The sequence below is a fragment of the Uloborus diversus genome, chromosome 10 (genome assembly GCF_026930045.1).
Source record: "Uloborus diversus isolate 005 chromosome 10, Udiv.v.3.1, whole genome shotgun sequence".
NCBI lineage: Eukaryota > Metazoa > Arthropoda > Arachnida > Araneae > Uloboridae > Uloborus > Uloborus diversus.
This window is the reverse complement of record NC_072740.1, coordinates 71668809-71694451: the sequence shown is the minus strand read 5'-3', so window position 1 is coordinate 71694451 and position 25643 is coordinate 71668809. Positions and strand designations below refer to the sequence as shown.

Here is a 25643-nt window from a genome sequence, read left to right as displayed (position 1 = left end):
CCGACCGAGGTAATGAATTGGGGGCACTTATAGTATTTCTTGTCAGTGTCGAATGACATACATAGGACGGACCCGAAGTTCTTTTAAATTCTGTATTAAAGAACATGAAAATTATGTCAAGAAACATGATTTAAAACGCTCCTTTATTGAGCAACATTGTTGGTTTTACAGTCATGCTTTCGATTTTTCTTCTGCCAAAATAAAATAATCTTAATGGGTGTTCTTCGATTTACGATTTAGATTTTTGGGGATCTTATTACATCTGGAAAAATTCTGCTTCAGTATCTAATGATTTGTCGAGTGCGCCCCTTTTTCTGGTGTTTGGAAATCGTATCTTTAAAAATATTTTCGTCCGTGACGTTTTTCCTCAGTATAGGTGTCCTTACTCTTCTGGTGACGTAATCGTTTCCGATCCTTGTCTCTTTACTTAGCTTCCTTTCATTTTCCGTTCATTTGTCGTTTGGTTTGCATCCCGAAACAGCTGTTTGCTGAGTTTTTTAGCCTCTTTTAAATGCTTTTATTTGTACTTTATACACGTTGTGTCATTTTACTTATTCCACAGTACAAAGTTTTCGACTGCTTTTTTTTCACAATTTTTACAATGAATTGGGGATTTCATTACTTCTTTTAAGCAGGGAAATCCACTTTCTACTCACAGCTGCGTCACTCAATGAAGAAATCATGTTATTTTTTAGTTTGTTAAAAGCAATTCGTTTAATGTTAAACAGAGACAGAGGAGAATCTGGTTGGGTCATAAGAGATACGGCCTTAACAAGTTGACCCGCCTGTTCATTTCGGAAAATGTCACAAATACTGTCCGTTTTTCACGAGAAGGCACTTAGCCACGCCCCCTTGAACGCAGAGTTCCATTTTACGCGGGGGTGATCGATACGCAATCCACGCGCTTCTAAAGGAGACAACCAGAAAGCCTTAACTAGGGCTTGCATTTTAATGTGCAAAAAAGTCTTAGTGTCCTTTACATCACTTGCTTCACTTGTCTGTTGTCATTTTAGTTATTCTTACATTTTAAAAACCGCTGCTTTTACAACCAAATGCTATGATCCGAATATACCTTCTGCCGAAAACAGCGAAATTGAATCATCGGATGCCACGTGACGAGGGAGGAGTCAAGTGCCTTCTTGTGAAAAACGGACAATACTCGAAATCCATTGGAGCGCAACACTTTTCCTAGTTACGTTAAGTTACCAAAGAGGTACGGAGAGATATCCCGTATCTCATGGCGAGCAAGGTTCACACATTAAGGGGTAAACTCCCAGCTGGGCTGACGCCCAGCACGGGAACCTTCCACAGCGCAATAAGCACCAAGACCGTCCGTAGCCCAGACGACTATCGACCGTCGCATCTAGCCGTGCGGGGGGCACGCTACGCGGACCCCCCCCCCCCCCCCCGGACGGTGGAACCTAAGGCTTACAGCTAAGTGGTGGGGTGTGTGCGGAGAAAAGTTATATTAAGTTCTAACAGTTTCAATCTACAGGAATGGACACGAACATTTTCATTACACTTCGTATTTGAAAATGACAAAATCGCTGCTCGTGAATCAATATGTAACACAATTTTATGTTCGGGACTGTTTCTTAAATTATCAACTGCAAATGATGTAGCTGCTATCTCTCCATCAAAATTGTTACAATGCTTCCCAACCGGACAGCTAGCATTGAAAGTACTTTAATATGTGTGTGTGTGTTCCAGCACCTGCATTTTTATTGCTTCTTCAGTCGAACCACATTCAGTATACGCGTGAAACCAATTTTCAGAATGATTCCTGTTACGTATAGCAGCCAAAGCCGCACTTTTTAACTCACTTTGTGAACAAAACTGTTTATTTACATTACAAATAAGGTCTAAATGACCCTCCAACATGGCTTGATCAAGAAGAGGACTCAATTTCAGTGAGAAGACCTGCCGAATGGGAGTAGGGATATCATATGTATCCTAAATATCATGCACAGTCGAGAGGAAAGATTTGTGTTTTTAATCTCCCACTTGTTGATCTATAATAAGTTAGAAAGTAATTTTTTCAGCATAAGATTTTTTTCAACCAGTTTTATGGCGCCTCTTTGACTCGGACGTTCTATCTCTGTCTGGACATCCATAGCAACTACAGGGGTTAATTTAGCTCCCTCAGTAGTCAATCACAACATTTTGTTTTGGAAAAGGTCGACCTTGCCTCAAACAGAATCTGAGGCAGTTATCAAAACTTCATTTCCATATTCAAAAACAGGTCGAATATAGCTTTTATAGGCAGTACACAAAATATCTTAAGTTGAGTCCCAAGTGACACCTGCTTAACGCTTTAGTCGTCTTGCTTTTGAATATCCTATTCAATGGCTGTATGCTTCTTCTAAATTAATTCTGGGTCTAAATGAATTCCCAATCACTCAGAATCACATGCTCTACTTTGATCTTTGTTATTATAATGAAGTTGGATATTTTAGTATTGTTTTGTACTGAGGGAGAACAATTGAAAAATGGTCTTATCAGTATTTACAATCATACTGTTTTCATAAGTACAGGTGTTCAGGACGTTTGGGGCCTGATGAAGTAGTCTCCAGGTCAAATTCAAGTCCCGTAACACTCTTCTACTAGTAAAATAATAGTATCAGAACTCAAAAAAAATGTACCTTTTTAGCTAATCTGCAATGCTGTAAAATTTTTTAGAAATATTATCGAGAGCTACAACGATATTAGATACTCAAATACAGCCATGAGTGTCTACAGATAATAAGTCGTCTCACGTTAATCTACAAATTTTTGAGAAAACTAGGGGGGAAAACATGTACCAGAAAGTAAGATATTAGTAATGTTATAGGAAGATGATGCATTTTTAGAGAAAATAAGTTTTATAAACTGCTAGTAGAAGAAAAGTAATTTTTTAAACGGAAAATATTGTAAAGAATCAGACAATGAGTCTGTTTTAAAGTATTTAGTGATTAATCTGCAGTTTTTGCAGCAGTACTGCTTGTTCTGAGACGTACACGTCCCCTTTCTTCAGCATATTCTACTATTGAGGTATACATATGAGGCAGTGATAAGCAAATTGATGTAAGTGGCAAAATTAAAAATTTGGAAATAACCAGTACACATGGTAGGTGAATCTCTTCTCTGTTTTGGGGCAAGAGATGGTACTAGTAGCCCTGGTAGTTGCTGCTATACAGCATGATTTAGAAAAAAAAAATCAATGAAAGCTTACGTAGGATGTTATCTTTAAACGCGTATTACTCAAAACTTGAAAATGTCCACTTTCATCCCCTTTGCTTCTCACTGCCTCATATGTTTGAGATATCATAACCGAATTGATTGACGCATCTCGCTCCGCTCCTTCCGATTTGTATGATAATATTTTAATGATGAACTACACCAAAAACAGAAGTTGGGTCTGTCTTTGCATGAACCCTTGATTCAATCGACCAAGTTGTCAAACGTCTTCAAACCTGTCAAAGGGGATAAATCGGCTTGCTTTTACATCCTCGGCAAGTCATTTAACCTCACCTATAGTTCAATGTGTCATAACGAGCAGGAAATTACCTGCGCTTATGACAAAAAATGGGTTGACACCAGTGGCGCACACATGGGGGGAGTCCGGGGGGCCCCGATCCACCCTCCCCTATCAGCCTCGATTTTTTTTCAATTGATTATAATCTATTTTAATTTAGCAGTTGTCTCACCACATGCACTCGTTAGCCCAAGTGAAAAAGAGTGAAAAAAAATTTCAGTACTTGTACTTCATGCTTCTACATGACTAAGTACCATATATATTCTTTCGATGCGGCGTATATCTATTTTGATTTTTAGTTTTAAAAATATGATTTTAAAATTAATTGAAAAATTAAGCTATCAAAATTGCAAAAGAAAACAAATCATATTATTGTCTTCTGTGAAAAGAGTGCATGAAGACGAAACATAAAATATTCTGGAAGTGAAAGATTATTGGCCTGCCGCAGTTGGTTTGCCTTTTTTTTAATAATTTCGAATAATGCAAAAAGTAAATACTTAATTAAATTATTAGAAAGCATAAGAATTTAAGTATTTGTTATTCACAATAAATGTTATTAATTAATGCCAACTTGCTTATTTACTAACATATTCTAAAATGTCTTTTGTTCCCGACAATCGATTAAATCAAAAGAATATGATTGGCGGCGTATTGGTTGATTTTCAACCCTCGACCCCTTACTTGAAAAATTTCTGTGCGCACTATTGGGGACACTGTACAAATATGCGGCGATAAATCTGCAGTTCTATTTCATTCTGAAATGAGGAGCAAAGTAATAGTAACTCTTTTAATTATTTCGACTTACCACAATCTCTTCGTGTTCTGGCTGCGCAAGACTGCCAGTAGAAGAGAGGGAATAGCGGGGATTCTGTAGTTGCTCCAGCTGTGTGGTTGACTTAGCAATTCCTGGGCGGGTGCGAGACCAATTCGAAACTGATTCGGCTCGGAATTTTGTGGTCCTCTTTAGATCTCCCGAAAAAGCTTCCAAGGATTCAACGCTTCCTTGGCGAGAAACCTCCCTCTGGCTATAACTATGGCGGAGTGGACGACTTTTTCCACGTTCGGAAACCACCTCTTGATGACTGAAACTCAGTGGTCGATGGTGAGTATTCCATTCCAGTCTGCAAATGAGATAAAGTCAATTAGAAGCAGCTCAATTGAGAAAAAACAACAAACATTAAGCATATTGTATTAAAATAACGCTTTTATTTCATAATTCGAAAAGAAAATATAACATCGCAATTCACGATGTTGTGGCAATTCAACGAATTGAAGCAGCGAGAAATTTTAATTAAATTCGGCTGAAGCTTCTTCGCTAGAGTGATAAAGATTTGATACATCTAGTACAAATTTTATGCAGCCTAGCACTTTTGCTTCAAATCATATAAGCACAATCATAAGTGATATTTTAAAGAATTCTGAAAGAAGAATAGAAGAAAATCTAGAAATCTCAGTCTGGTGAAAAACGAGGCTGGATTGAAGCAACTATTATAATTAATTGCTGCCTGAGTAGATAAAAATTTAGAGAAAAAAAATTGAAAGTAATTTTAAAAAATCATTTTAAAATTTACGATGGAATTGAGAAAAACAATGGTAAAGTGATATGGCAAATAGAAAGAATGTCGCGATTTTACAAAATAAGAGCTGGTGCTAAACATTTTTGCCTGGCTCCAAGATTTTATGACAATATTTTCAATATCTATATATAGTGTATATACGTATTAAAGCTGTCCACTAAAGTCCATTGCCATCCCAATAATTTCTGAACAGCAAGAGCTATTGTCAAAAAATTTGGTTAAGATGTAGTAAAGTTGCTATGCGTTACACAATGAAGCCGCTTACTACGCCACGAGGTGGCCGACTTCGGGGTTAGCGTTATTGTTGCAAAAGCTGTAAGAGACACGGGGGGAGGAAGGATATTAAGAAGTTGTTCATCATCATTGATTTAGTAAAAATAGACATATTTCATGAAGCTTAGATAAAAATAGTGGGCGTAAAATAAATATTTGTCTGGTCGTGTTGAGCAAAACTACTTGCCGCTCACTAACCTGCAATGCTTAAAATGATGTCATCAGCACAAATACATATTTGGACACGTGACTGCATTTACCGCTGTACATTGTGCAACATAGCAGGTGACACGTTGGCAAAAGCAAACGTAATATGGTTTCATTCTTACCAAAAAAGGTCTAAGATGTCAGTCAGGTCAGATGACTGGAAGCCTTTATGCGCAACCAACATACCAGACGACTTGTAATTGGAATGAATTATTACGCCAACTATTTTTAAACACTATTGTAGGAAAAGTGTCTTTTCTTTCTTAATTTGATGATTCTGAACAACTTTGTAATTTACTTTTTTCCCGTATCTTAGTTTTTGAGATAATAACGCTAACTCCGAAGATTGCCATCAGGTGATGCTGTAAGCGGCTTCATTGTGTAACGCAAGACAACTTTACTAGACATAGACCCAACTTTTATGACAATAGCTCTTGCAGTTAAGAATTATTTGGATGGCAACGGACTTTAGTGGATATCTTGAATATAAGGCATAGATATATCATATATGTATGTGTGTGTATGAAAACTGGAACTGTCGAATCTGAAGGTGCAGAAATATAAAACAATGAACACATAAAAACAAATTGTGTGTGTATGTATATATAATATAATAAAACATGAGCCTTAGTCAGTCAAACTTTCATTTGCATAAAATTTTCGCTAAAAGTTAAGAAAATGTTGCAACAATGTTTTAGAAATGTTTGCGCTTTGAAATAACAAAAAACAATCTTCATTTGCATAGTAAAAAGCGACTACATTCTATCATAATACAAGAAATTTTATAGAACACACACACAAAATGTATTACATATATCTGAAACGACTCAGCTGCAACGGATAAAATCAAGAGAATTTTCGCTAAAACTATATCATATGTATTTTATACATATTTCTTCAAGCAATCGGTTCCGCTGCATAATTTGTATTCCAGCAGCACACAATAAAAACCTCTTCCGAAATCCGATTTCAAAAATCTGAATTCCTAACCGCATTTTTGTAAGTCTCAAAAACTTTCACGTCTTCAAATATTGTGGCACGCTCGCTCCCATTCTACTCACAAATGAAATCAAAGCGCAAGGGAAAGAGCACAAAAAAGACAAAAGATTTCTAGTAGATCAAAATAGAAAATAAAGAGAATAATATATTTTGGAGATGAAATGAAGCTCAAAATGAAGTGAACTCTATTTAATTGCTTTTATTCTGTTATGTTTCCTAATAAATTGCACCTCCTGCGCAACAGGGCAAATAACTCAAAAAAAAAAAAAAGTAAAAATGGCACTAAATTCAGAATTAAGTGGTTTTTTACTGAGTTCTACTTCGTGTGCTAAAGTCATGTCTTTCATTTGCATTAATTTATCAAATATTTAAGATAATTCAAGTATTTGTAGGAATTGAAATCAGATTACTTAATTATTCCCCAAACCTTTAAATGTATTTTAAAATAATAATATCCACACAAAATTATAGCAATCCAAAACGTTATTATATTTTTAACCAAGGGTAAATTGAAACGAAAACATTTTAAAATTTTGGTTAAAAGTTTTAAATATCATTCCAGAGAAAGCAGTCGATTTTGAGTTGTGTAATCCCTTCACTTTAGTTACGAAACATTCTTTCAGAATAGAGACGTTAGGTAGTGGCCCTAATACCGCATACATAACGTAACTGGCCTCCCAAAGGTATAAATATTTCGCAAATAAGTATGAAATTGGTCTGAAGTTTTTGTGATATTATGCGTCAAGAAATTCACAAAATAAAATTTTAATACCATCAGTATGTTCGACATGTTAATAAAAAATAGCTGAACCATAACATTTTTCACTTTCTAGAAAGATGTTCTTAATACCGCCCACCGGGTGTTTCTGATGTTGCTTACATAAAAAAGGTGTTGGAAAATCAAAGAAATAATTTAAGGACAAATATTATTTCATTTTTAATTTTCGAAAGCCCCCCCCCCATGTATGGGACTAACAAGCTACACTCTCACCATGTTTGTTGCATGAATAAAATCATTCACAAATGCCATATTGTGCACCGTGCAAAGCCGGGCGACGCAACTAGTAAGTAAAAAGGCATTAAACATAGGCATTCCAAATTGAACATACAATAAGATCTTATTACAGCAAATACCAATAGAACAAAACATCCCCGTTTCAATAAAATAAATTCCCAGTCCCTTCTCAATGAATTGATTTACTTCCATTAAAAGGAAATTCCCGTTACAACGAACATAATTAGTGGTCCCATGAAGCTCGCTGTCACGAGATTTAAGATTGTAATCAATTACTTTTTTCTTTATAAGATCAACTGATTACTGAACATAATAGCAAGCGGCATAGTTCTAGTACATTAAACGTGTATTAATCTTCACGGTTACACTGTTACGAAGAGCTTCATAGTACAAAAGCATGCAGGGGTGCCCACAGGGGGAATTATGGCGCAAGTTGCGTCATAAACATTTTTGGGGTAGATTTAAAAAAAAAAATTTATTTCTTTAAATTTATTTATTGATTTATTTTCAATTCAAATTATGAATTTTATTTTATTTTGCTTACATTTTATTTCATTTTTTTATTTTTTGTGTGTGTGTGTGTCATTGGCGTAGCACATAACTTTTCTAACAAAATAATAACAATTAAAAATAAATAAATAAATAAAAACTATTTTTAAAAGTAAATAAAATAAAAAAGAAAGTAAAAAAATAAAAAAGGGAAAGAGTGTTGAGAAAAAGGGGGTGGGTATTTGCGCCATTGAACTTGGGGGGGGGGGGGGTCACCCCTGAAAGTATGAGCAAATTATACAAATAAGAGTCTTAAAACTTTTTATAAATTATCTTCAACGTAAGATAGAATAAAAAAACAACAAGGATCATTCAAGAAAAAATTAAAAAGTTGCGTAATGTTCTTAAAATTTAAGGCCTCTGGAGAACTTTAAATATTTTCTAAGAATTTTCGACTTTAAGTACTGTTAGGAACCTTATGGTACATTCGGGTTATTGCTTTTCCGGTATTGAGCATTCTTTCGTTCTGAAACATTTCATAGCAACAAAATATTTTTACTTTTTCCACTTGCTCCGATACGCTATCAAAAATCGATGATAAATATACAAATACGTCAACAAAAATGTATCTTTCATCGCGTATTGAAAGAAAAACGAAATCGATTTTGAGTTCGCGGTGAAAACGACGAATTTGTGGAGATACCGAATTTAATCGATTCATAGTTATGCGTTTCTCACTTTCCATGACATTCGTTAGCATTCTGCACCTGCCAGTAGTCAAAGCCGGGAATTATTTGGCTTGACTGTCATGTGTCACAGCCATTCAGCTTACGGAAATATGATGACTGACATCGAGTAATCATCATTGTCATTGGAAAGACGAAAGATTATGTTAGGTTTGAACAATTTCTATGGAGTTAAAGAAAAAAAAAACTATGAAGTTGAAAATCAGTAAACATTAGACTTATAAAATATACACAAGATTGTTTTGCATTTTTAAATTAAACTGTTATACATAAAATAATGACTACGTTCATATCAGATTTGAAATAAACCATAAATTGCAGAAATCAAATATGATCCAGCGCTACTATTTGCGTCAAGTAAATCAGAGTTTTAAATAGGTGGTCGTTAGTCGTATTTTGAAATTAAATATTTTAGTTTGACGAGCAACGATTTTATATCCAATCGTAATTTTTGACACCTAACTTTTTATTTAAAAAAATAATTTGAAAATCGTAGCTTAAAGCTTAGTTTTAACTAATTTATATACCTTATCCTTATTGCAGAATATTTGTTTTTGCTGCTGTAAGATTCACTCGCTTTTCATGTCCTTTTCTTACTTTTCTATTTTGAACTGCGGACTACGGAGCCACAATCGTGAAATTAGATGAAATATGAAATCTTCCAAAGCTCTGCTAAAAGGGACACGTTTGAACAAAATAGCTTTCTACTGAAATCAGTTACAAATTACTAAAGGACACCCCCCACTGGATATAAGGGTTTTGCTCATTAGCGGGGTAATAGCAAGGTCCATTTTCACCCCTAGACATAACTGAATTATTTCAAAACTACACCTAATCAAATAGTTTTGGCAACTAAACAAAAACGAGCTGATGTGTGTGCATCACATGACTTCCTTTTACTCCAATTTAAAGATAATAGTACCTCAGATTTAGCAAAAAACACTTTAAATACTTTCATTCCAAGTCTGTTGCGAACTGAAGCAAAGAAAACGTTTTACACAGATAAATTTTCCCAATGTAAGCAGTTTTAATGTGATTCAATAGTTAACTCTCTAAATATAGCCAAATTAAAACCAAATTTAAAAAAAAAAAAAAAACCGTCAAATAAGTCACCAAGTTGGCGACAAAACTTGGCGATATATTGCCAAGTGTTGGTCAAATTATAGCTCCACTTGAGTTTACATTGAAATTAACAATGATTTTACCCCAAAAAGGTGTAAAAGACACCCTTTGGAACATCCAAATGCAACCAAAAGAGAAGGTGCACAACTAGACCCCATTTGGAGTCCATATACCAAATTTCAACTTTCTAGGACATACCGTTCTTGAGTTATGCGAAACACATACACACATACGCACATAATTACGTACATACAGACGTCACGAGAAAACTCGTTGTAGTTAACACAGGGATCGTCAAAATGAATTCTTCAGGTGTCTATACGTTCTTATGCAACATTCAAACAGCGGCCGCACATCACGTTCGCCACGTAAAGCGGACAGAGTAACGTTTTCCGAAAAGGGAGAAGCATTCATACTTTGCGGAACGCGAAAAAGTCACATGTCAGTCTCTCATCCAATAGAGAGAGCGGGCTCATCTCGTAGAGACCAATGCAATGCGACGCCCAACTCTACGGACCGTCAGAAATCTGGCTTTTCGTCCCGTCGACAGGTCCCGTACAATACGGCTTGCTGTCATGGCAACGCCGGTCGAAAACTGGTTTTAGGGAGAAAAGCATACGTCGGTGACGGATGTGCGGACGTAGTGTGAATGTTGCATTAGGCATGTATCCACGTGCGGTCGGGTTGAAAAAAAAATCAATATTCATTCGGGGGCGAGCAAAATGGAAATTAAGGCCAATTTTTGAGTGAAATTTTTTTCGCGAATACAATACTTCCTTTTTTGTAAAAGGAAGTAAAAATGCTAACAACAAAAGCTAATGACACTTAACTTTTAAAATCCTTATTTTGAACCCTGAAGTCAATGCCATAACAAGTTTTTCATAACCACGGTAAAGAATTTCTTTTTTCCTAGCGAAAACATTTACTGAATGAGACAAAATAAATATTACTGAATGCTCATTAATGAATGTTAATATCCCAATTATGGTAGACGAAAAGATCTGATGCACGCTGATAATGAGCTAGGATTTATGCAGAAAATTTATGACACTATCATCCATGGAACGTTAACGAATTGGTGATTTTCATATTCCTCAACTTCGAAAGTACTTTACTGCCAAGAAGGATCTCACGCAAAGTACCTTCTTAGAAGACTATTAATCTCCAAAAGTGAAGAAATTATTCTTCCGAAACTGCGAACATCAGAGCTTGAGCGCTACAACTATACGTTGAGACACAACTATACCTGAAAGTGTGGTGACTGAGATAGAAATGAAATTAATGATTAGTGGCTTAATTACCATTGATAAAGAATGACAACAATTATAACCTATTTATTTCTTAATTTATTTTCATTTACCAAATAAGATAATTTATCCATTTTTCAATGCTAAAAAGACTTAAGAAGGTACATGCGAACCTCGCCGAGCCTGAATAAGCAAATTTCTTAAAACTTTTTAAAATGTGTGCTATCTTATATTAGGCACTCTGTAATGAAATATCCATTGAATATCCTCGCCGAGGTCATTAGTAAAACTTAAAACAATTTGGGAATTGCATGTCCCAACAGAGGATTAAACAAACGTAATTATTAGTACTCTTATGTTAATTTACGGGACTGAAAAGTCTTTTCAATAAATAAAAGGTTAATGCGAATTGACTGGAACTGCGGATGGTTTGGGAAACGAATTTTTTGTATATTATCAAATACCATTCTATTAAATCGCATGAACGGCTGGAATGTGTCAAAGGGGTCGCCCAGGAATGATGTCACGCTCAGAGGACTAGGGTTGTTTAAGAGATCGTGAGTTTGTGACAAGGGGGACGGGGTAACAAAAAGTACGATATCACACATTATTTTCACAAAAACATGCTTATGAAAAATAGCATGACATGTGAGAAAAGGGGGGAGGAGGTAAGGTGAAATGTAACAACTTGTGAAAAGGTGGCAGAGAGTCAAATATGTTGAAGAAAAGTGTGGCATCACTTATGAACCGCTCCGAAGATTATACAGTGAAATACCCGTTTCAACGAGATAAATTTTCAGTCCCGATTTAATTTCCATCCTATTCTTTGAATTCCTCCCTTTTATCTATCATAATCAGATGCACCAGAACTAGTGGGGGGGGGGAGTGTAAAGTATGGTTTTTTAAATATAACTACCGGTCGCTTCGTATACTCTCGCAGCTCACAGAATGAATGCATGTAAGCAAGGTTACTGTGACCTCCGAAAAATTTTATTCGGCAAATTTGTCTGACGATTCGGCAAAACTATCAGCATTCGGCGAAATTTGGGTTCCCTTTCGGCAAATTTATCATCCTTCGGCGAAATTTGAAGTTTCATTCGGCAAATTGGGAACTTCCGCCCTCCCAAAAACTTGAGTTCAAGTCGCCCCTGCATGTTAGTGTTTTCGAGTGTTACAGCTTCAAAATTTTGCATACACAGACCAAGGTAAATGCATACTAATGAGACTTTGAAAAAAGAAAGCTGATTTTGATAATCTCAATTGTAATTTTTTTAACCCCTCGAGTTCAACTCAAGTGCACTTTCACGGGTAGACACCTATCTACCGGGAGTGTGATCGCACATTTCAAAACAAATTCTTTTCACTTTTTCCTATCATTAAAATCATTAAAACTGAGTTTTAAATGGAAAATAATCAGCTGTTTTTAAAGAGCTCCTCCTTTCGACACAGGAAGTAAGACCAGTTCCACGAAATGCCTTAAAGAATTCTTTAACCATCAAGTAATTCGTGTGATGTGCAAAAATTAAAGATTCTTCTCAGCTCATTTCACTTGATCGCTGTCATTAAGTCAACCCTTCCGTCTCACAACTCTTCAGCTGATTTCAGAAACGCCCTTGACTCGTGGTGCTCCTTCTAAAAAGGAACTTCTCCACGAAGTCATTCTCGATTTCCCCCAACAAATCATCGGTCATGCTGCTAATTACGAAGCAGAAATGCAGATTTTCGACTCCAGCCAACTATTACAGAAAATTGACTTTTAAAAACCGAAAAACTTTCCATCAATCTAACAGGCTACAGGTCAGCAATCAGCTGCACGCATAAAAGTCATTTCAGGTGTTGATCCGAGCAACGACTTTCGTTGACCCTATCGTGTTACCCCACATTCTACAGAGTTCATATAGCATTTTATACATATATGTAAAGTAATTAAATCCTGGACAGTAACCAGCGCTTACCTTTTCGGAATACATTTGCAACAAAATATACTTTTTTTACGTATAATAATTTAGCTACATAATAGAGCGAACTGAAAAATGAAAAAAAAAAAAAAGACTTACATAGATATTTTAAAATCTTAAGCAGCAAAGCAAAAAAAAAAAAAAAGGAGGGGGGATAGCAATATATATAACATATATATAAGTCCTTCCAACATTTTCTTTTTTTTTTTGCATTTTCATTTTTGATAAACCCCTTGTTATAACCTATTTACAATACCCGAATCCAAAATGTACTGGTTTATGAGACACCAGCTAAAACAGGGGTAAAGTTTCCGGTAACAAACCGAATCGAAAAAATATCTGCTTATGGGATACCGGCTCCAGTTTTATTACGGGAACAGATACAGTTCCGGATTCATTAATACACTGGAACCATTGTTTCATAAGCCGGTTTGTTCGTTAATAACGGATTATTAATTTATTTCTTCGAATTGGGAAAACAAATTGAAAAATTCAACGGCTTGATAGTACAGTGAAACCTGTGTAAATTGACCACTTGCGATGTGCTCAACTTAAACAGATGGTCAACTTGTAAAGGTTTATTTATATGACATAGTACTAATTTTGTACCTTAAAAATAGCGGTCAACTTACAAGGATGGTCAACTTTATAAGTTTTACTGTATATGGATAGTATTTGGACTATTTGGTAGCACATGTTCCTGCTATTAAATATCACTTGACAAATATATTTTTGGCACATTCTTTTGTGAAACAAAGCCTATACTAGCATAGATATCGTATCAAGAAAATAAATTTCATTATATATACAAATCTATAGGTATATTTTAGTATCAAAAATTGATTACATTGTGATATAAGCGCTCGCGCAGTTTGGAAAAATGGTAATTTGAATTTAATATCTCAGTTTTTTATCATTTAAAAAGGAAAAAAATCTCAGAATGAATTATGACTTTGTCGCCTTAATAATCTAAGGAAAAAAAAATTTAAAATAGAAGTCGCGATACACTTGAATACTGACACTGTAACCAAGTCTGTTCGAAACAGGTAATTTTAGAAAAATGCTTTCTGTTCCCTCTTTATAGTCTAGATCAACTAAACGAGATCATAAGCCTGATAACTTGTGGAAGGGAAGCATCTTGATAGAAACAAGGCAACCATTTTGAAAAAAGATGTCACTTTGTACGAAGCAAATTTACTTTTCTTCGAATGCAGGCTATCTAATTCATAAATTCCAATTCGCTGCAAGAAAAGCACTATGATTTCAAAAACTAGAAACTTTAAAGAAATAGCAAATTTTAATCCACATTCAAAATATTTAACAGAATGAATATCTTTAAACAACAAAGTTTGTCACTAAAAATGTCTTGAAACAATTATTTGTAACAGTTCTTTGCCTTCGTAGAAAGTTAGATAGTTTCCAAAAGTTTACCTAACCATTCCAAAATCTTCGACAAGAAATGAATAAGTAGTTTTAAAAATATCTATGTAACCCTTAACTATCTTTTCATCGCATCTTAATGTTTAAAGTTGATTTCATAAGAATACAATTTAGGTCACAAACTGCCATCATTCAAAGAAAAAACTTAATTGCGTTAAATTATCCGCAGCAATTTAACCATGAAAGCGCAAAGTTTAACAATTACTCAAAAAGCAGGAAATCTTTAACGACATTTTCGATGCCATGCTTTAAAGGGAGAATTCTAATGACGAAGGAAAATGAAAAGTCACTGGAAAATTAAGAGAAGCAAATTAAACTCATTTTCAATTTCAGCAGTGAAATTGCATTGATCAAAACTAAGTTCTCATTTAATTACAAAAATCTATTTCAAGGAAAGAGCACATTCATTCATAGAATATTTAATTAGGCACTTTACAAATAGTGTGGTACGTATATGGGCAGTTGATTTTAGTACAGCTGCTAATATTTGACTTGAACCAAATAAAATTGCGGATACTTCAGTGAAAAATTAGCGTTTGCTCAAAGATAAAAATTTTACTTCAGATTCAAAGTAGAAGAATATTTAATGGATTTCTTATTCGGGTTGTATGTTATACACGGAAAATAAACTAACAAATGAAAGTTGAGTTATTCAAAAATATTAGTTTTTATTATGCTTAAAACAACGAAATTGTTACAGGTTACGTTAACAAATAGTTTACGTATGTAAAATAATACATGTGCAAAAAGTAGTTCATCATAACCGTAGAAATTAATACTAAACATTTTAGCGCGGTAAGGTGTATACAGTAGCACACGTAAATAGCGAGGCCGTTCATAACGAATTTGTGGCTATAAACAGTGGTGGCGCACACAAGGGAGGTGTCCATTGGGCCCGGACCCCTCCCATAGGTCTTGCTTTTTTTCCCCCCGATTGATTACGATTCTATGTATTTTGTACGAACATAATTCCAAACAAAGGCAACAATAATTTCAATAAGTGAAAAATAAAATCCTCATGTTGAAATATTTTTAAAAATATTGTGCACTTTTCCTATAACGAATTGCCTTTATAAGAAGCAGAATGGTGATTATAAATGAATGCTTGCTTAAAACCATGCTTTTAGATTTGTACTTATAGATTAAAAGATGATTCTATGAACTTCTATAACCATATGGTGCTTTTGCAACGATGAATTTGCTTTGTTAAACCAATTTTTTAATTAGTTTGAGAAAAGTAAAAGAGTAAATTATTTATTCAATAGTTTATTTTTTACTGTTTTTCGTCCTCGAGAATCAATAAAATCAAGTCAATAAGTTTGACGGTGTGTTGGGGTATGATATGAAAATGCGGCTTTAGACCTTGGACCCTCCCCTTGCAAAATTCCTGTGTGCGCCACTGGCTGTAATGTAACAGCTACGATTCTCCTTCACATTTTACTGCGTATTATCTAACTTTCCATAACGAAATTACTGCTACAACGAAATTTATATTTGATCCCTTCCACTTCGCAATTGACGGACGCGACTGATTTAGATTTCTATACACTGTTTAAGATTTCATGCTATTTTTCTCCATACCTTTAGCAAAAATTAGATGTTCTAACTTTTCATACAAACGATTATCAAATTATATACTTTTATTTTTATCATTTAAATGGTTCTCTCTCTTTTTTGTCCATAAAGTTTTAAAACAGTCTTTAGTTATTTCTGCAGAGAAAATAAGTAGAAATATAATCGTGATATGAAGTGAACAATTGTTTCTCAATGAGTGAAATTAAAATTCTTATTAGGCAATTGAAATAGATCTGCAATAACACTGCAGTGGTACACCTACATGCACTTGCGCATACAATAATAGTTTCTTTTAACAATAAGTTCGTCCAAGCACAAAATAATTGCTGCAGAGTATCTTACCGTATTTCAGTCGTAATCTCGTTTTCACTTTTCTGTGCAGATCGCTATAAGAAATTTTTTCTAAGGTTTTCAAAGTTATTGTACAACTAATCATTTTATTTATTTATTTTTTTTTAAACGATTAAAAAATGCATTCTGCAGTGCAACCATAACCCAAAACCTTTCGCTAAAATGATTCTCTCGATGCATTGTACTTGCTAAATGTTGCATAAAGGACACTTTTAACCCATAAATCACTCGGTGTTACTTTTAAAGAGGGGGGAGGGGGGGCTCTGTGATTTAGTGCAGTACTTAATCCTTAGCTCGATAACTAAGAGAACAATTTTTCCTGAAATTTTGCTGTATTCCGAAATTGGATAACACGAATTATTTTAAAAGAGACTGAAATTAAAAAATATTGTTACTTCGTACTAGCAACCAAATAAAAACAGTTAACGCTCGATTCTACGAACCTCTAATCTACGAACACTCGCAATTCTACGAATCGATAACCAGTCCCAAAAAGTCTTTCATTGAAACAATGCTATTCGATTTTATAAACTCTCAATTTTATAAACACTTTTCGTAGTCCCAAGCAGATCGTAAAATCGAGCGTTAACAGTAATTATTTTTGTTATATAAATCAAGGTTAAAAATTAATTTTGTTTAGTAGCCTCGAAAATGCTATAGAGCAACAATTTTGATCAGAAGATCTTTCGTGTATACCATAATGTATTAAAATTAATACTGTAGAATAAGTACTCCAGTAGCTTAAGCCTAGTCTCCCCCCCCCCCCTCCAAGGGATATTTTGATCATAATAGCTATCCTTTAGTAACCTACTCTATGTTAGTAACGCTTCGCTAGTTTTCCTGTTTACACTTGCATTAAAATTGTTTCCCTTATTCAGAAGCATTATGATTTATTTAGAAATTCTCGCAACAGATATAATACATTTTACCGGGAAGTCTGGCAAATTATTTCAGTAACTGGTTTCAGTCGTCGGTGATTTGACAATCACTCTTCATGATGATTTGTTTTGGATTCTAATGTCTCATGCATAGCATTTCGGAGGCATGAGCATTACTGTATTGCAAGCCCTTTTCGAAATTTGAGCAACATTATGTCTTGATATACTCAATTCTGTAAAGTCATTACTTGGTACAACGCATCGAAGACTGACAATATCAGATTATTTCTTGGGCTTTAGATCATTACTTTGAGAAACTATTCTTCAGTCTAACATCACTACTTTGTAGCTCGAATTCAGACACTATCTTTTCATAGAATAATGCAGAATGTATTTATATATATAAATCAGGAGTATTTGCAGCACCCCAAATCAATCCTTTTCGTGCCATTTTTCTGAAAAAATAAATTTAACTTACACATTAAAGTGATCACGTCTCGGGATTCAATTGGCGTTCCGATACTGAAAAGTTTATGAATTCACCCATATATATATATATATATATATATATATATATATATATATATATATATATATATATATAATGGCGGGAAACTCCCCTTCGCAGACAAAGCACAACTGAGTGAGTTGTGCTTTGCACAGTGCTACATTAGCTGTATTTACGTCACAAATTTTTAAGAAAGGAATTCTTACTTAAATATTGGTATAAGGAAGTAACAGATAAAACAACATTTCAAACGCAAAAAAATTTTGAATGCTCAATGTATTCAGGGTCATTTTTTTCCCCCCCAATCTCCCTCTTTTAAACTGCCGATACTGAAGAAACATTCGTTCATTAAGTGCTATAGTTATCCAAAACTAAGAAGTAATAATTATCAAATCCATTTAAAACGAACAATTTGCCTGGTTCGGCGTTATGTTAACTTTATGAGTAACTTTGAACCACGTCAGAAATGAGATGCAAAATAAATGATTTTCATAAAAGCAATGCTCTAAGTTGAACCAGAAAAATAAAAAAATAAAAAAAACAATGTTTAAAAACTTTCCATTTTTATTTCACAACATCACACTTTATCGTGTTTAAGATAAGATTGGGAAAAAATACAGTTTTCATCGGACGGTAAAAGCCGTAACTTTCGATCTTGAAAAGTAGAAACAAATGTGTTGTTTAATTCACTTACAAAATAGTGGCTTTTCTCACTTATCCAATCATCTATTACTTTCAGAAGCTTTCTTTTTTTTTTTCAAATGTTATTTCAGAGAGACGAATTTACACTGCTTAAAGCTAGATTTGCCAGATTTCTGAAATGTTGGGACATTGGAATGCCCCCCCCCCCCCCCCCGCCATTATTCAAAAGGGTACTCACTCCTGGCTGGCTTTTTAGAGTATTTTACATGGCAGTTCATTACAAATTGTGATCTAAATCAAGGAAAATAAGAAATAACCCGCAATCAGGAATAATTAAAAATTTTAAATTTTTACTTTTTGCGTGTTAATATAAGTTATTTTAGTAAGAAGAAACACTTTGAATAAGGAATAAAAAATTGACCAATATTTACACTTTTCAAAGGAAAGGACTTTTTGAAAGTTTATTTTGGTTTGAATCATGCTGCAAAAATAATCACAAGCTTTCCCATATTAAGTTTTCAAGTCAATGCTGCAAATAACCAAGTACTTATGCAAGATAATCCTTCACGGTTAATTATTTGTTGACTTTTTTGGTCATTTGCAATCAAATTTATCTTTTATCGGGACATGAAGTAAACCGGCCGGTACACTGGGATTTTGTTTGAAAAACGGGTCTGTCCCGATTTAACCGGTAGGCTTGGCAAGGCTACTTACTTAAAGCTGTAAATAAAATGCAAAAAGAAGTGGTGGGGGCAGCGTGGAAGTTTTTGAGCACGAAAACTGGTAAGAATATTATGCTCGAATATATTGTACCACAAAGTGACTTCTTTTAACCCAAATTTCCAATAAGATAAATTGCAATAATTACAATCCTACGGAAGGGCAAGAAAAACGGCAAACTAATTTGAAGGGGTCAGTGGATAAAGGTGTTAGCTGACAAATCATATATAAACATACGGTAACACTTTTAACCACTAGAAAGCTTACGGTTTTCAGTTAGATAACACCTTTACCATCCGCGATCTCAATAAATACACAGAATTTTAATATTAGCTAACATGAAAATTTTTCATTCAACACCTTTGTCCATCAACAAAACCAGTTTTTCAAAAAAATGTATTAAAAAAAAACGATCCCTTCAATTAAAATTCGAAATATTCAAAACGGTGATTTATTTTAAACGAGCTGATCTGTGCATCACATGACTTCATTTTACACCAATTTAATGTCATTTTCTCATTACTGGCAGTTTTAATATGATTTAATATTTTACTCTCTAAAAATCACAAACAGTGGCCAAATTGAAACCAGATTTTTAAAAAAAAAATCGCCAAATTTGTCGCCAAGTTGGCGACAAAACTTGGCGACCAAAAGACTGGCGATATATCGCCAAGTGTCCGCCAAATTATAACACTATGTGCGTCTGCATCGAAATTAACAATGATTTCCCCCCAAAAAGGGGCAAAAGACCCCCTTTGAAGCATACGAATGCAACCAAAAAGGAAAGTGCACAACAAGGCCCCACTAGGAGTCTATGTACCAAATTTCAACTTTCGAGGAAATTCCGTTCTTGAGTTATGCGACATACATACACACATACATACGTACATACAGAGGTCACGAGAAAACTCGTTGTAATTAACTCGGGAATCGTCGAAATGGATATTTCGGGTGTCTGTACGTTCCTAGGCACATATCCACGTGTGGCCAGGTTGAAAAAAAAAACTCAACATTCATTAGGGGGTGAGCAAAATAGAAATTAAGGCCGATTTTTGGGTGAAAACTTTTTCGCGAATACAATACTTCCTTTTTTGTAATAGGAAGTAAAAATGACAAATCTGTCTGAAAAATCGAAAAAAAAAAATCAATATGAAAAAATTAATCAGCTTCACAATTTGATTTAACTAACAGCAAAAAGCAACAAATGTAAATTTCAACTGTACTTTGACTTCTGAATTTGACAAATAATCGAAATGTTCGAAACACCCTAAAGATTAAATGGAGTTCGCGTATCCAGAATAATCATTCGATTATACAAGTGAAACAGTAATAAGGCACAAATTTCATACACGTGCTCGGAGCTACTAAGTACTCAAAAATACAGCGATTCTCAAAATAACTATTTTTGTCATACAACTATTTCTAAACCTTGTTCCAACTTCGAACCACGTATGTAATTTTCCTTGCAATTTGCCCCTTATTACAGTAATTCACCTTCTTTTACAACTGCAGTAAAGGCATTTCATGTAATCGTTGGCTGCATTTTCATGTAATCGTTGGAGATTTGTATCATACAACTTAATTCTTCTTCTCATAACGAGGTTGCACTAGTATTTTGCAATTGAGTATCACAATGCTCTTTTCACTCTTTTCTTTCTCTGCTCATGGGTTTAACTAAACTTGAAGTTAATATTAAAAGTCTCTTTATTAAGCACTGCATTATGAAATCGGCCAATTTTTTCGACTGATCAAAAAGCTATTATGTAAATTCCTATTGAAATATTAAAAAATGAGAGAATTATTTAGCTTTTAATGAATAGAGAGAAGTAGATCATAGCAATTATTTTAACAGCAGTTAACCATAATTAATGTATTTGATGCAAAACTATTTTGCATGATCTGCGCCACATGAAAAAGTACTCGAGGATTTCATGTGTTAAAAAAAATGTAGCTTTCATACTTTCTGAAAAATATCGCTCTACTATCACGGCATCCAAAGGAAAGCTCTTGCGATGAAAGAAACTCACAAGTTTTGAAAATTTAAATCGGCATGCCTGGAGGGGGGGGGGGGTAAATGAAACTAATGATGTTTCTCTGTTTTCAGGAGCCGAGAAGAATCTTACTATTTTGGGAAAACAGGAGAAAAAGACGCATAAAGCGCTTTTGGGATTTACAGGTACTTACTTTTAATGAATCCAAAAATTATTCTTTGAAACTTAACTTTAGGAGCATATAAACACGCACGCAGCTTCTTCATCACTTAAGAAAATTCTCATTTTACAAAAGCATCCCTTTGCAAAAGGGTGAAAAAAAAATCAATAACAAATTCCACGAACACTCGCTAATAGAAAATACCTTCCAGCAATAAACAGGGCCAAAATATAACACCAACAAAATTCATTTTTCTCTTTAGTTGGAGCCTCGTTTGCAGTCGGCCAGCATTCCACGAATAGTTGGCTTAACGATCGCTCACGGCGTGAGATGGCTCAAATTAATCTCCAGGGATGCCAGAGAACCAAGATAAATTCTTCAGCCTCCCCCCACCCCCTTTTTTTTTTCTTTTTTTTATATTTTTCGCTTCTTTTGTTAACTTCGCACCGATCATTTCATTTTCTTTGTTCACCAAAGATCGGTCCGGAGCAGTGTCATTACCGAAAAGATCCGCTTGTACCAGAAATTAATCTCCGGTTGTGTATGTTTTATCTTAAAACAGAATACCAATAACGCATATTCAATGAGTTGGTTTTTGATGCTCTTCATTCTTTAATACCCGGTCCGTGCTTTAAAGAAAGAAGAGAAAAAAATACAATTGACAGTTACGTCCCTTGAGAGGTTGAATACAAATTGCGCATGCTATATTAAGTACCTACTTAAAGCAATTCATAAAAATTTGTTTCAGTTGAAAGATGTCTTGACAACAAACTGAATATAAACTCATTTTGCAAGATAAGTAATCCCAATAGTAAAAAATAAATGAATAATACGGGCTAAAATGAGTACACTTTTTGTATGTTTCATTGTGCTGTGTTTGAGTATTTATAGAAAACAAGAAACATTCGACGAAGCCAATGTTTGAAAGGCCAACATATACATTAAACTCCCGATTATCGGCGGTCGGAATATCTGCGCGTCTTTTCACTTTTTTTTAACGGTCATTAAATGTTTTTTAAACTTCTGATTGTGTTACTATTCGTTTTTAGCATTACATATTTTTTTATATTCAATGTTAGTAGATACAATAAAGCAATGTTTTAGCTATAATTTAAATGTATGTATGGGTGCTATTCATATTTATTTGCTATTTTATACACTAGTATCGCTTTTTACCTATTATTCGGATTATCCGCGGTTTTCGCTTATCCGCGATTACCGTGCCACCCTATTCCACGGATAATCGGGTGTTTACTGTGTATAAGCATAGTTTTCAGCAGGGCCGCAGGGTCGAAGTCTGACTGATATTGGGGTAAAGGAGTTAAAGTCGGGGTCGAGAGTCGAAGGTTTAAAATTTCAAGAGAGTCGGAGTAGGTAATTTTCCTCCTAAGTCCGCAATTCTGTTTGTGCTTGCTGCGTCGGACTCATTTTGTGGTTAAGGATTTGGAGTCGGAGTCGAATGCTCTAAAATTCTCGGAGTCAGAGCTGGTTATTTTCCCTTCAGCTCTGCAGCCCTGGTTTTCAGCAACTCTTACTTTCAATCTTCTTTTTTTCCGGCTCAACAGCAAAAACTGGTTCTACTCGATCAAGTTTATAAAGATATCACGTAATAAGCTTAAACACCTGATTTGAAGAAATCTCCTTAATCTTGATAAAAATAAAATGCCAGAAAAAACTGTTACGAAACATTAAGCGCAAAATCATAATATAATTTTCCATTCAGTATAGACTCTGAAATTTCAAGACTGAATAAAACATATCATTTTTTTTTTTTGTAAATTATTGCATCAGTTAACTGAAATCGCAAGTAAGCCAGACATTTAAGGAGAGGAGACATTAGAGCTTTAGCTAAAATGGGGGGGGGGGGGGACAAGTCTAGCAAATATCGGCCCTACCAGATTCAACAATAGGTTACAGATAAATTTTATTCATGGTCATGCTTTCCCATAATGAATTATGTATTAGTATGCTATAAACTGTGTGAAGGAGTAATATATATATATATATATATATATATATATATATATATATATATATATATATATATATATATATATATATATATAGCAAGCATAGTTAGAGCAGTGGACCAATCATTCTTGAGTGACTCCACTGACAGATTTAATAAGTAGGGTACTGGCGATTCAACATTGGACTGTCCCACACATTCTTCCATCTGGATTTTAATTAAATCGATGATCGAAGCAATCAATGCAAATGAATTCAGATAAAGCTTTTCAGCACCAAAACCAAAGTAATTGAATCCGCCTTTTGAGTTATCACTGCGACGTAATCGATTAAAGCCAATTACATTTTTCGCATAATCGGAATAGTAACCCATAACCCAACTTCAGCACAGAACTGATAAGGATAATCACAGGAATGGGCGCAGTTGGGCAATCGAATATCGTATGCTGCACAATTTTCGTAAATGATATTTTAACAACCTATTAGATGGAAAAATAAAAGTAAAAAGAGGTTCTTTAAGTATTCGTAATATTGTGAATGAGTAATGAGAGATTATGATACCTGGGGCAAGAAACTCAACCGACTCTGCATGAGATTTAAACTCGTTTGCTTAGATCTGTATGCTGTTTTATTTACATCTTTTTGCTTAGATCTGTATGCTGTTTTACATCTTTTATTTTGAACTGCCTTTTCCCCAAAACCGAAATTTGTATCATTAAAATTGAAATATGAATGCATAAGGACATTTAAAACTAATTTAACCTTCGGAATATTACACATTTCAACTAAAAACTTTAGCATTCCGAAATAATTCTTATAAAATTAGTAAGAATTAATATTCTGAAATTCAACATAATGTAATATTCATTTAGATTATTGCGGAAACAAGAATTATAGAAAAATTAGTGTAAAGTGTACATTTCAATTACGAAGGGGAAAAAATACGTGAAAAATTATCCTAACAAATTGAAAACAGAAAGGGTAACTGAAAAAATGTTTAATACTCTTTTTGTGTAATCGAGAAAGAGAAATAAAAATCATTTGCACCTTTTTATCACTTAAATTAGAGGCTTAATGATCAACATATGTAGATTACCAGGGTCCCGACTCGACTAAAATGTACTTTGAGTCTCGGGATATTTTTTGTGAACATTATCCAAAAAATTTAGTCAAAGGTCAACTTTAGTTGGTGTTATTAACTTATAGTAATTTTTAATATACTTTGGTAATTTTTTTTAACCATAATGAAATTGTTTTTTATAGTCTCTTCAAGCAGGATTTTTTTTAAATTTATTTCCAAATAGCCATATATATAAACTTAATAAGCCGTGCATAACAGAACATAGTAGTTCATAAAAACTAGCACCCTTTATACATATATAAACCATAATATGTTTCATGGCAATATTTATTTATTTATTGTTCATTTTTACAGGGCAGTTAAACTGGCATTAGACTGGGAGCATTAACAACAAAAATTTCACCGCTCAGATCCTACTTTTGATTGCGTTGATGTGTCAAAAACCTCCTTTACATTTCTTACTAATCATTATTTAATCTAAATCAAATATCAACGAAATTAATTAAATCATAAGTTTTGTATTATGGTTTATTATGCGATTGCAATTAAATTATGACTAAAGCACACTACTCATTTTGCTATAAAATTTGTCACAGGAAAATGAAAGAAGAAAAAAAAAGAAACATCTTTTTTATTTAAGTTCAACTTTATAGTTTCAATTATTTAAAAGTTCTCAGTGTTGTATGAATTCTGTTATCAAGATAAGTACTAATTTAGTGATTCTTTATGCTGTGATTCATGGTTTCCTCCTGCCCCTTTTTCACTTTAAGTAGATCTAAAATGGTTAATATTCAGCTACTGATCATAAGCTACCTTAATAGTTTTGATGATACTTTTGATGATTTTGTACATAAATCTTACATAAACTATTATTGCAATATAAATATTCTTTGAATAATTAATAAAATATATTATGTTTCGCATGCAATATAATTACAGGTCATTCTAATAATTACAGATCGTAATTATATACTCAAAACAAAAATTAATGCTCATTATCAATATTTATGACAGCTACATTACATGTTTTTAGTGTTTTATTCTTCAAAGCAGCTTATACGAAATTTTCGTAGTTCTCTCATAACATTTGGCCTAAGTCCTGTTTCCCCCTCCCTCCCACTTTTATTTATTGTTCATTTATTTATTTTATAATTATTTTATTTATTTATTTTAGCATATTAA

At 33.9% G+C, this 25643-nt stretch overlaps 1 protein-coding gene across 2 annotated transcripts in view; it reads right to left on the bottom strand.

Annotated features, from left to right (window-relative positions):
• Positions 1 to 25643, bottom strand: part of LOC129231861 (uncharacterized) — a 464063-nt gene that overhangs the window by 198550 nt on the left and 239870 nt on the right. For both annotated transcript variants that reach the window (XM_054866245.1, XM_054866246.1), the window contains exon 4: positions 4320 to 4635. In XM_054866245.1, coding sequence (XP_054722220.1) covers positions 4320 to 4635 — 316 coding nt within the window. The remainder of the gene's footprint in view (positions 1 to 4319; positions 4636 to 25643) is intronic.